The sequence below is a fragment of the Haplochromis burtoni genome, unplaced genomic scaffold (genome assembly GCF_018398535.1).
Source record: "Haplochromis burtoni strain Fernald_Lab_line unplaced genomic scaffold, NCSU_Asbu1 Contig_607, whole genome shotgun sequence".
NCBI lineage: Eukaryota > Metazoa > Chordata > Actinopteri > Cichliformes > Cichlidae > Haplochromis > Haplochromis burtoni.
Window position 1 is genome coordinate 280,439 of NW_024582968.1, and position 12,470 is coordinate 292,908.

Sequence of the window (12,470 nt, forward strand, 5' to 3'; positions counted from 1 at the left end):
TCACATAGGGCTTTAGAAAATTCAAATTCAAATTTTATTTGTCACGTACACAGTCATACACAGTACGATATGTAGTGAAATGCTTGGACAACTGCTCGTGACCTAAAGAAAACAAAAAAGGAAAAGGCTATGAATAAGATAAGAAATAAATATGAAAAATTAAAAAGGGTAAATTTAACTAGGAAGGAATAAAATATAAATTAAGGTTAAAAATGAAATAACTGTACAACATAAATTAGAATGAAGGGTAAATTTAACTGGGAAGAATAAGATAAAATATATAAATTAAAGTTGAAAATAAAATAACTGTACAACAAAATACACAATATAGAACTATATAAGCACCTCCTCCTGACTTAGCTTGTTTTGTTTGTTATTTTGGCCTTTGTTCACCCCGGAGCTTCATTTTTCAGTGTAGACAAATAAACTACCGTTCACTAAGAAATTGGTTTTCCCTCTGTGTATGGTTTTGGGGACCAGGGCGGGGTCAATCTTTTCAACTCTTATGTTGCGTTCCTGTACCCCTAGACTGGGGCGTGACAAGATCTATCTACTGTAACTGGAAAACTAAACAAAGAGTCGTTAATAGAGAAAATATTCTGGAGCTTAGAAAAGAAACTATTACATGACTTATTTGTAAGTGAGTCATTTCCCGACACCACTCCTGAATGTAGGGTTCCCCCACCCTACTGTTAACTTTACAGATTCTCACAGTCGTCTTCACCTCTTTGTGTCTGAGGGTTTGTGTTCATTCCTGAAGTGTGGAGGAAGATTTTTAGAGTTCCTAGACAGACTGAATCCTGGAGATTCTGCTCTGTCCTCCTTTTCAATCCACATCGTCAGTTGGTCTGAGAGAGAAAACATCAAAGTTAAAGCTTTAAGGTAAATTTCAAAACTTAAATTTAATACTCACTGTAAAACTTTTTATTTGTCATTACATATTGCATTATTTTATAATTAAAACATGAGGAATTCCATTTTGCTATAGTAGCATGCACCCTACTGGCATTGCAGCATTATTTTGAGTGAGCCATTATTTTGTAGTACCGTCTCCAAATTGAAGGCCAAGTTTCATATAATGGGGGATGTCAGAAACACAGCACAAAATGGTTGTTCCAAAAAAGACAACCATTTCCTAAGCACTTAAGAACCGTAGGTGGTTTTCTACAGATTTGCACAGTCCAAACAGACTGCACACAGCCAATCTCAGGTCTTATAGGGCTGCCAGTAGGCCAGCGTGACTGCACTACACCATCAAGCACAAATTTCCTTACTGGGAATTAGTTTAATTTTAGCAGCTTCAGAATGTGAACTAACATTCAGTCATTAATTTCTTTTTGTTTTTATCTAAAATTCCAGCATAATGATGAACACATTATTAGAGATGGCACAATACCACTTTTTAACGTCCGATTCCGTTACCGATATCATAAATTTGGATATCTGCCGATACCGATATGAAGCTGATATAGTGTATTTTATAATCAATAAAACTTTTTTTTAAAAAATATCTGCATTTTGTATAAGTTAATACTCGAGTTTTTAAAAAACAAAACACTAAAGCTATTCTGTTATACCTCTACTTAGTGGAAATATTAAACAAACAAACTAACAGGCCCTCTTCTCTGGGCCTGGACTCACATGTAAAGTCTTTGTCTCGTTCCTTTATTTAAAACTTTATTATTTAAACAGGCCTTCCGTTAATCAACACTTTTGAATTGTTTTGAATTTGCATTATTTATATTGTCTATTTTATTACTCAATGTTTTCTTTATTTTAACCTTTGTGTACAGCGCTTAATAAATAAACCTTACTTACTTACTAATAGGGTTGCCAACTCCCAGCAAAATGCTTAATTAACGTAATCGACTTTAATTTAATGCACGTGTAAAATAAATGCACAGAAATCAATTATTTTTGTAAAAATAATTAAATCGATTCAACATCTTTCTTCAACAGAATTGCAGACTGCACAGATGGTAATATAAAGTAATATAGCTTACTAGGGTATATATTAGACTTAATAGTTACTATATACACTAATGGACTTCTATACATTTTACATCCGATGAAAACTTTGGAGGTAAGATTCAACAACAAACAAAACAACACACAAAACAAAACAATTCAAATAATTATTTATTAAAAACTAGACACTTTAAATGATAATAACAAAGAAAAGTATTTCTTTGAGCCCCCATTTCCCTGTTAAAGCCCTACCTGGCCCCCTGGCAAAACTTTGCTACACCCACACCTGCACAGTTACCAACTGCTAGGTATGTAGAAAGTAATATTAAATAAATTCTAACAACAGCTTATCAAGCTTAAACGTTTCTGGTGCAAAGTGGGCAATAAACAAACAAGAGAGACGGGACTCGTGACAGAAAAGCCAATCAGCTAGTCATTGATCAGTTCCATGATTGAAGTAGCAACAGGAGGGGGAGAGAAGGTTGTTAAGCTTACCATGGGAATGCTTTACAAACATTCAGTGATGAACTTACACACTTGGTTTACTTCTCATGGATATCTTTCTCGGAGATGAAATGCTGGTTTGATAGCGAGGCTCCAAATGCTCAACTAGACTGCGAACAGGTCTCACACGCCACAGCGGCTCTATCACGTGACGCATACTGCTCCGACGTGCTAAGGTCATGAGCTGGGTTACGACATGTCGCAAGTTTTGTCAGGTGCTTTTGTGATATTTAATGGATCGCATTACATTTTTTATTTCTCTCCGATATCCGATCCAGTAATTTAGGCCAGGATCGGACCGATACCGATACGTAATATCGGATCACCGACGCAAATGAATACAGAGCTCAACTGAGGGAGCTAAAGGTAATGCCATCAATCAATCGCCTAATCATAATACTAACTGCACCGATAAAATAGTATTATTGTGAACAAAAACATCTTTTTAAAAACATTATTTTGATTTTGTTTTTAAATCTCACTTGTTACTAATAAATGTGATGCCATACTACTAATGACCTACTAATTTTAATTCAGGTGTGTTGCAGCACTTGATCTATAAAGTGAACATCAACCTCAATTTAAAAATAATAGGCTGTGGGGGCGCTTGTGTACACTGATGGAGTAGGACGCACTCTTCTCAGCTCCGCACTTTTCTTCTTTTTTTCCAACAATTTAACACGACATTGTGCCTCTTTACTTAACTGGTCAACAGCACTACTGCTTTGCATCGACTACGATAAATACTGGACGACATGCCGCCTAAAAAAGATGCAACACACTGCCAGAAAGCAGTAGCTGAAAATTCTGCGAGCACCGACGCCATATTAGCAGCTATCGCTAGCCTAAAAACCTCTATGGAGACCCGCCTTGACACAATTGAGTCTACTTTGTCTATGCTCCAGGCAGATATCCGGTCATCTGAACAGCGTCTAGATCAGGGCTGCCCAATCCCAGTCCTCGAGAGCTACTATCCTGCAGCTTTTAGATGCATCCCTACTCCAACACAGCTGAATCAAATGGTTTGATTACCTCTTCAGCATGCCATCATGTTTGGCAAAGGCCTGATAACAAGCCATTCATTTGATTTGGGTGTGTGGGAACAAGGATGCATCTAAAAGCTGCAGGACGGTAGCTCTCGAGGACCGGGATTGGGCACCCCTGTCTAGAGTTGTGTCATCACATGGACAGCCGTGTTGTATGCTTGAAGCTACATACAAGACTAATGGCAGCCACCAATAACCTGCGTGGCAAGCTAGGCCAGATGGAGACGCGCTCGTGTCGGGCCAACATTAGGATTGTTGGAGTGAAGGAAGGTGCTGAGGGCGGTAAGCCTGCGGACTTTGTTTCATCCCTGCTGCTGGATGTGTTGGGGAAAGACAACTTTATTAAGCCGATAAAAGTGGAGAGGGCACACCGCACCCTTAGACCAAAACCAACGGCTGGCCAGTGACCGAGGGCTATCATAGCCCAGTTGCATCATGAGAAAGACGTGTGGCATGTCCTGCGTCTGGCACGCCAACGTGCACCGTTGAGCTGCGATGGAGAGAATTTGTCCATCTTCCCCGACTACACTGCGGAGGTCCTTGCACAGGCCTTCAATACGGTCAGGAAAAAGCTTAGCGCCTCCGGAGCGACGTGCAGTCTGCGCTACCCGGCCCAGCTTCAGGTAGTTCACAACAACATCACTAACACCTTCAAGTCCCCTGCTGAAGCTGAACGTTTTGCGGACTCACTGTAATCGTGACCTGGTAATATATTTGTTCATGTTGTTGATGCGGCTGTATTTTTGAACATTCTCACTCTTCTCTTCCTATAGTGAGAGTCGCGATTCGTTCAATCATTTTTTGAATGCTTCTGTGGTGCTAGCTTTCTATCATTGTTGTTTTTTTTTTGCTACGACGTCTTAAAACCTTTCTCTATCGTGAAGTACTGAGAACGTTTACATTATAACTTTGGTTATACACAAGTCATTTTATACAGGGAGTGCAGAATTATTAGGCAAATGAGTATTTTGTCCACATCATCCTCTTCATGCATGTTGTCTTACTCCAAGCTTTATAGGCTCGAAAGCCTACTACCAATTAAGCATATTAGGTGATGTGCATCTCTGTAATGAGAAGGGGTGTGGTCTAATGACATCAACACCCTATATCAGGTGTGCATAATTATTAGGCAACGTCCTTTCCTTTGGCAAAATGGGTCAAAAGAAGGACTTGACAGGCTCAGAAAAGTCAAAAATAGTGAGATATCTTGCAGAGGGATGCAGCAGTCTCAAAATTGCAAAGCTTCTGAAGCGTGATCATCGAACAATCAAGCGTTTCATTCAAAATAGTCAACAGGGTCGCAAGAAGCGTGTGGAAAAACCAAGGCGCCAAATAACTGCCCATGAACTGAGAAAAGTCAAGCGTGCAGCTGCCAAGATGCCACTTGCCACCAGTTTGGCCATATTTCAGAGCTGCAACATCACTGGAGTGCCCAAAAGCACAAGGTGTGCAATACTCAGAGACATGGCCAAGGTAAGAAAGGCTGAAAGACGACCACCACTGAACAAGACACACAAGCTGAAACGTCAAGACTGGGCCAAGAAATATCTCAAGACTGGTTTTTCTAAGGTTTTATGGACTGATGAAATGAGAGTGAGTCTTGATGGGCCAGATGGATGGGCCCGTGGCTGGATTGGTAAAGGGCAGAGAGCTCCAGTCCGACTCAGACGCCAGCAAGGTGGAGGTGGAGTACTGGTTTGGGCTGGTATCATCAAAGATGAGCTTGTGGGGCCTTTTCGGGTTGAGGATGGAGTCAAGCTCAACTCCCAGTCCTACTGCCAGTTTCTGGAAGACACCTTCTTCAAGCAGTGGTACAGGAAGAAGTCTGCATCCTTCAAGAAAAACATGATTTTCATGCAGGACAATGCTCCATCACACGCGTCCAAGTACTCCACAGCGTGGCTGGCAAGAAAGGGTATAAAAGAAGAAAAACTAATGACATGGCCACCTTGTTCACCTGATCTGAACCCCATTGAGAACCTGTGGTCCATCATCAAATGTGAGATTTACAAGGAGGGAAAACAGTACACCTCTCTGAACAGTGTCTGGGAGGCTGTGGTTGCTGCTGCACGCAATGTTGATGGTGAACAGATCAAAACACTGACAGAATCCATGGATGGCAGGCTTTTGAGTGTCCTTGCAAAGAAAGGTGGCTATATTGGTCGCTGATTTGTTTTTGTTTTGTTTTTGAATGTCAGAAATAATATATTTGGAATGTATATTTTTCATGGTACAACTATAATTAAAGTGTATTTATTTGTGTTTTGTTAGTTTGCATAATATGTCACATGTTCAGTCACCTGCACACGAAGAATTGCCCCCTAGAAATAGCTAAACTAAAACAAATAAAAAATATTTCAAACACTTCCTTTATATTAATGAGTTTTTTGGGTTCATTGTGAACATGGTTGTTGTTCAATAATAAAATTATTCCTCAAAAATACAACTTGCCTAATAATTCTGCACTCCCTGTATGTTTGTGTCTTTTTTTCTTTTCTTTTTTTACCCAATCAGTCGATTTATGGGTGTAACTATTGTTTTGATTAATGGAGTCTGGTGCGGAGCTGCTATACACGAAGGATGTTTTTTTCTCTTTTTCTTTTTTGTTTTTTTGTGCTCCTCTTCCCGGCAGTCCCCTTAATGCACGCTGGGATGGGCCACAGTGGTTCTTGTTCTTTTTTGCGGCCTTTTTCTTTTTGGGGGGTGGGGTTCAGTGTTCTTGTTGTTAATTTTGTTTTATGTTTACATCCTGGAATTGCAAGGGCTTATGCAGAGCTTTGAAACGTGGGAAGGTTATGTCACATTTGAAGCATTTATCTTCTGATATAATTTTTCTTCAGGAAACTCATATTCACTCCAATGAACAGAGATGTTTAAGAGCAAATTGGGTGTCGCAGGTTTACCGGTCCACTTTCACATCTAAGGCCAGAGGTGTTGCTATACTCATACGGAAAACCACTCCATTTATGTTTGGATCCGTCGTTACTGATCCGGATGGGAGATTTGTTTTGGTCTCTGGGTCCATTAACTCTTTTCCACTGGTCTTGCTAAATATCTATGCCCCTAATTTTGACTGTCCTGACTTCTTTTCCAAAATATTTGACCTAATTTCTGAATATACAATGTCTAATATAATAATTGGTGGCGATTTTAACTGCTATTTTGATCCTGTTTTAGATAGATTGTCTACAAAAATAGCCCCCACTACTAGATCCACGGCAGTTTTGAACAATCTGGTAAAATCACACAACATGGTAGACGTTTGGAGGCTTCAGCATCCAAATGACAGGCAATATTCCTTTTTTTCACCTGTACATCGTAGCTTTACCAGAATAGATTACTTTGTTACAGATTCTAGACTATTACCCAGTATTATCAGCTCTGCTTATCATCAAATCTTGATTTCTGACCATGTCCCACTTACCATGAAAATAGATTTTAATTTAAAGCCTCGAATTTTCAATTGGAAATTCATTCTACCCTTCTGTCAGACAAAAACTTCTTAAAACATAACGACAACGGTGAGGTCTCTGATTCCACTCTTTGGGAATCTTTTAAGGCAGTATTGCGTGGCAAGATCAACTCCTTTCAAACATTTTCGAAAAGAACTAGATTAAATCGTCTGTCCCAAATTGAGTCTGAATTATCAACATTAGAGGAGGCACTTCGCCAATCTGATACTGAGGACATATCTAATGCTAATCTAAAACTAAAACTCGAATACAATCATATTTTGGGAACCCAAGTCGGTAGCGATATTATTAAATTGAAACAAAGACACTTTGAGTTGGGAGATAAACCCCATAAATTACTTGCCAGACAATTAAAAGATGTGCAAGCCTATCGCACCATACACAAAATTGCCTCCTCTACCGGTGAATTAATTACTGATCCTAAGCTGATTAACGACAGATTTGTTGAGTTTTTCAGCACACTGTACTCTTCTAAATCAAACACCACTGACTCTGAGCTTTTTAGCTTTCTTAACTCTCTGAGTATTCCAACCCTTACAGAATCTGCCACCCAAGCACTTGAAGCTGACTTCAGCATCACAGAAGTCAAAGCTGCTATAGTTTCTTTCCCTAGCTGTAAAGGCTGCGGACCGGATGGGTTCAACATAGAATTTTATAAAGCCCATATTGATATAATCGCTCCACTTTTACTCAGAATGGTGAACTGCTCTATTGCACAGGGCTCTTTCCCTGATAGCATATATGATACCCACGTTTGTCTTCTCCCTAAGAAGGACAGAGACTACAACGAAGCATCTTGTAGTCGTTGTTCCAACACAGTGTGTTTGTTTTGATTCGTAGAGCCTGAAAATGGTGACGTGCTCCCACAATGCATTGCGGCGTGACGTCAACTCCAAAGCCCTATAGGCTGTGCGAAATTTTGCACTTATAGTATAGCATGTGTAAGTCTGTAACACCAAATCAAACTTGCATGTCAATTTTTCAATTTACCAAAATGGAAATGAGGTTTTATGGTTCACGCAAACTATGTTTATGCTATTAAAAAATTTATATATTTTTACCTTTTTATATATTTTCTTTGTGGCAAAAATGCTGACAAAATATACCTACACTAAATGTGTGTAGAAAAATATTGCTAAGCGCACCATGGACTAACTCTTCTCTACTGACCTTAACAAACTGTAGTTTCACGAGATCAGACAGCTGCTTCTCATCTGAATCATGCAGGTTGTTTTTACTCAGGTCTAGATGTGTCAGGTGAGAAGGGTTGGCCTTCAGAGCAGAGACCAGAGTAGCACAGCTGATATTTGACAAATTACAGCTCTCCAATCTGAATAAAGTAAGCAGATAAAATCAATGATAATTCATTCAGATGATTTCACGTTTTAAATGCGCAGCTCAGGATTACTGCAATCAAAAAATCAATCAGCTTCTGTGAAATGAGTAGTGACTATTCATTATGTTATTGTGGATCATAATCATCTCAGCTACACAGATGCAAAGGTCAGCATGACATTCAAACACATATTCATATCAACAGACATCATGCTGGTGACCTCTGTCAAGTCTCTTACAGGATTACACGATCAGTATGATATAAATATGTTAAACATATAAAAATATGTGTTTTAATCTCGCTTTCTTTGTGTGTGTGTCTCCTTCATTATCTTAAATAAATCAAATTTTCCTTATTTGAAAACAAAGTAAATTTCGGAAAAGAAAAATGAAAATATAATTAAAAGAAAATTTACAGCTTGATGGATGGAAGTAGAGTGCTTGGGAAATAAACAGATGTGTAAAGACTTGTTTAAAACAAAGCATTATATTGTTTATTAGGCAAATAAACTAAATGATTAAATACTCACTATTTGCATACAAATAATAACTAAAAAACTATTTTGTATTTCTTGTTTTGGCATTCCTGCTGGCATTCTTTTCCTGCACATGTCTCTTTGTTTAGGGAGTTCCAGATAGTTTCTAGCTGTTTCCAAATTTGATTCCACTATATCCCAAAGCTTCCAATAAGATACAAGTCAGGACTTCATCATGAGATATTTTATACTGAATTTCATGTTTTTCTTTACCCAAGTTCGAGCAGGCACATTGGACTTCTGTAACATTATTGTAATTATACGTAACAGACCCTAAATTAACTCACATCAGAGTCTCAAGTGTACACTTTGGACTCTCCAGAAAACCACAGAGCTGTATGATCCCTGAATCCTGCAGATTGTTGTCACTCAGGTCTAGATGTTTCAAGTGAGAGTGGTTGGACTTCAAAGCAGAGACTAGAGCAGCACAGCTGATCTCTGACAACCTGCAGTTTTTCAATCTGAATAAAGGGAAAAAAACAGATAAAGTCATTAATAATTCAAATAGCTGCTTATTATTTCATTTCCATGACCATTGATGACCTATATTGGACAGCAATAGACTCCTTTGTAAGGAGATTAATTTAATTCACAAGTCAAACAACTGAGATATCTCCAGAAATAAAAGCAATCCCATTGAAATAACCTTAGAGTCTGCAGTCTACAGTTTGAACTCTCCAGAGCAGCACATAGCTGCTTCAATGCTGAATCCTTCAGGTGGTTTCCACTCAGATCCAGGTCTGTCAGATGGGAAGGGCTGGACTTCAGAGCTGAGGCCACAATTTCATAGTGAGTTGCTGAGAGCCAACAGTTAGAAAGTCTGTAATGGCAAAAATATTAGAAAACATTATTATAAATAGGACATTTTATATTCATTTTGTACATTTGAGTTGGAGTCTTGCTGTTTGGCATTTTGTTATTCATATCAGTGGTTCATCAGTTTCACTTGGAAAGATGATCTCTTTGCCTGCTGTCAAGCAGTAAAGAAATTAAACCAAACATTTGACAGTATCAGATCTGAACCTGATTAAATATGATAACAATTAAATATGTGGATGTGGACTTTTAATATCTAAAAACATTCATGATAAATCCTGAATCTGGTTCTACAAGAGGTTTTTTTTCCTGTTCCAAGGGTGTTTTTCCTTCCTAATGTTGCCAAATCCTTGCTCATAGGGGGTCGTCTGCTAGTTAGGGCTTTCTCTGTATTATTTTAGGGTCTTGACCTTAAAATGTAAAGTGCCTTGAGACAACTGTAAATAACCTGCTGCTCCTGCACATTAAAAATCCAATTTAGGTGGTTCAGCATCTGATTAAAATGACTGTTGAATGCCTCCTAGGTGAGGTGATGTCCAACTGGAAGGAAGCTTTAAAAGAGAGCATTGGGAGGATAAGCATAAGCACAATTATTATCACATCTGGGCTCACCGAAACTTTCTGCAATTCCTCACAGCTGGAATCAATCTCCGCTGTCCCTCGGGTGATGTGTTGTATTTCCCAAGGTCCAACTCATCCAGAACCCCTTCGGACATCTCCAGCATGTAGGCCAGGCCTGAGCAGTGGATCTCAGAGAGTTTCTGCTTTGATCTGTTTTCTGACTTCAGGTACTCTTGGATCTCCTGATGCACTGAGAGGTCATTCATCTCCAGCAGACAGTGGAAAATGTTTATGCTCCTGTCAGGAGAGATTTCATAACTATTCATTTTTTTGAGGTTCTTGATGACTCTCTGGATGATTTCTGGTTTGTTCTCTGTCTGACCCAAGAGGCCTCGTAGCAGTGTCTGGATGGACTCCAGAGAGAGGCCATGAAGGAAACGAACAAAGAGGTCAAGGTGGCCATTTTTACTTTGGAGGGATTTTTCCATGATTCTCCAGAGAAACACATCCAAAGAGGAGCTTTTCATGTCATCATCATTATAATCATCACCAAATAAATGAGGAAAAATATTTAACAGGAAGTCCTCCACCACCTGTGTCTTCCTTTCAGTGTGACAGTGGAACATGTAGACAGCAGCCAGAAACTCCTGAATGCTCAGATGAACAAAGGAGTAGACTGGTTTCTGGAAGATCACACACTCTCTTTTGAAGATCTCTGTACAAACACCTGAGTACACTAAGGTCTCTGTGACATCCAGACCGCACAGTTCCAGGTCTTCTTGGTAGAACAGGATGTTTCCTTTCTCCAGATGTTCAAAGGCCAGCCTCCCCAACTTCAGGAGAACTTCCCTGTCAGCCTGCATCAGCTCCTGTGGACTCGTCTCATGTCCCTCGAGGTACTTGTTCTTCTTCCTCTTTGTCTGAACCAGCAGGAAGTGTGAGTACATGTCAGTCAGGGTCTTGGGCAGCTCTCCTCTCTGCTCTGTGGTCATGTGCTCCAGAACTGTAGCAGTGATCCAGCAGAAAACTGGGATTCTACACATGATGTGGACGCTCCTGGATGCCCTCATATGTGAGATGATTCCGCTGGACAGCTCTTCATCACTGAATCTCCTCCTGAAGTACTCCTCCTTCTGGGCGTCAGTGAAGCCTTGTACTTCTGTTACCCTGTCAACATATATGGGAGGGATCTGATTGGATGCTGCAGGTCGGGAAGTTATCCAGATGAGAGCGGAGGGAAGCAGATTCCTCTTGAAAAGGTTTGTCAGCAGCCCAATAACTGATGACTTCTGTGTGATATCAGACATGAGCTTCCTGTTGGTGAAATCCAATGAAAGTCTGCTTTCATCCAGGCCGTCAAAGATGAGCAAAAGTTTACAGACAGCGAGCTTCTCTGCTTTGACCTTCTGCAATGCTGGATGGAAAACATGGAGCAGCTCCAGAAGACTGTACTGCTCATCTCTGATCAGGTTCAGCTCCCTGAATGAAAGCAGAATCACCACACTGATGTCTTGGTTCTCCAAACCTTTTGCCCAGTCCAGAGCGAACTTCTGTACTAAGAAAGTCTTTCCAACACCAGCAACGCCATTCGTCAGAACCACTCTGATGGGTCTCTGTTGTTCAGGTAAGGCTTTAAAGATGTCCTGGCACCTGATTGGAGTGTCATAAAGGATCTTGGAAGCTGTCTCCAGCTGCCTCACCTCATGTTGGGTATGAACCTCTTCACTCTGTCCCTCTGTGATGTAGAGCTCAGTGTAGATTCTGTTGAGGAGGGTTCTACTTCCTGTTTCATCAGTTCCTTCAGTCACACGTTCACATCTCCTCCTCAGACTGATCTTATGTTCATCTAATACCTCCTGCAGGACAGCATCTGCTAAATGAAACAATAATCATTGGCCTCATTAACTAATATTTGCATGCACAATTTACACATTTGCATTTGTATTCTTACCCTTCGAAAAAATAAAGTGTTCCCATGCAAAAGCAGCATGCCAGATTCATGAAACATGATTACTGGCCTCTTTTGTTCTTACCACTGTGCGTTTGTTAGTACATCAGAGTTGCTCAGAAACAACAGACTAACACAATACAAGAAAAAGAAGAAAAAAGAAGGGTAAGAACCACGAACCCTAATCTATCAATCCCATGTGAGAAGCTCAATGCAGTGGAAAAAAAGAGTGTAGTGTTAAATGTATATTGTTGACATATGACTGGGTGCGTTTTGTTCTTAT

General features: G+C 39.8%; 1 protein-coding gene across 1 annotated transcript; it reads right to left on the reverse strand.

Moving 5' to 3' along the window:
- Window positions 1–322: 322 nt before the first annotated feature.
- LOC102307959 (protein NLRC3-like) lies at window positions 323–12,125 on the reverse strand (the record flags this gene model as incomplete). The annotated part of the gene is made up of 5 exons (XM_014330090.2): window positions 323–848; window positions 8,162–8,321; window positions 9,150–9,323; window positions 9,509–9,682; window positions 10,291–12,125. Coding segments are annotated over 5 exons (2,352 nt in total), but the record flags the coding sequence as incomplete, so codon positions are not given.
- Between the last annotated feature and the right edge of the window lie 345 nt (window positions 12,126–12,470).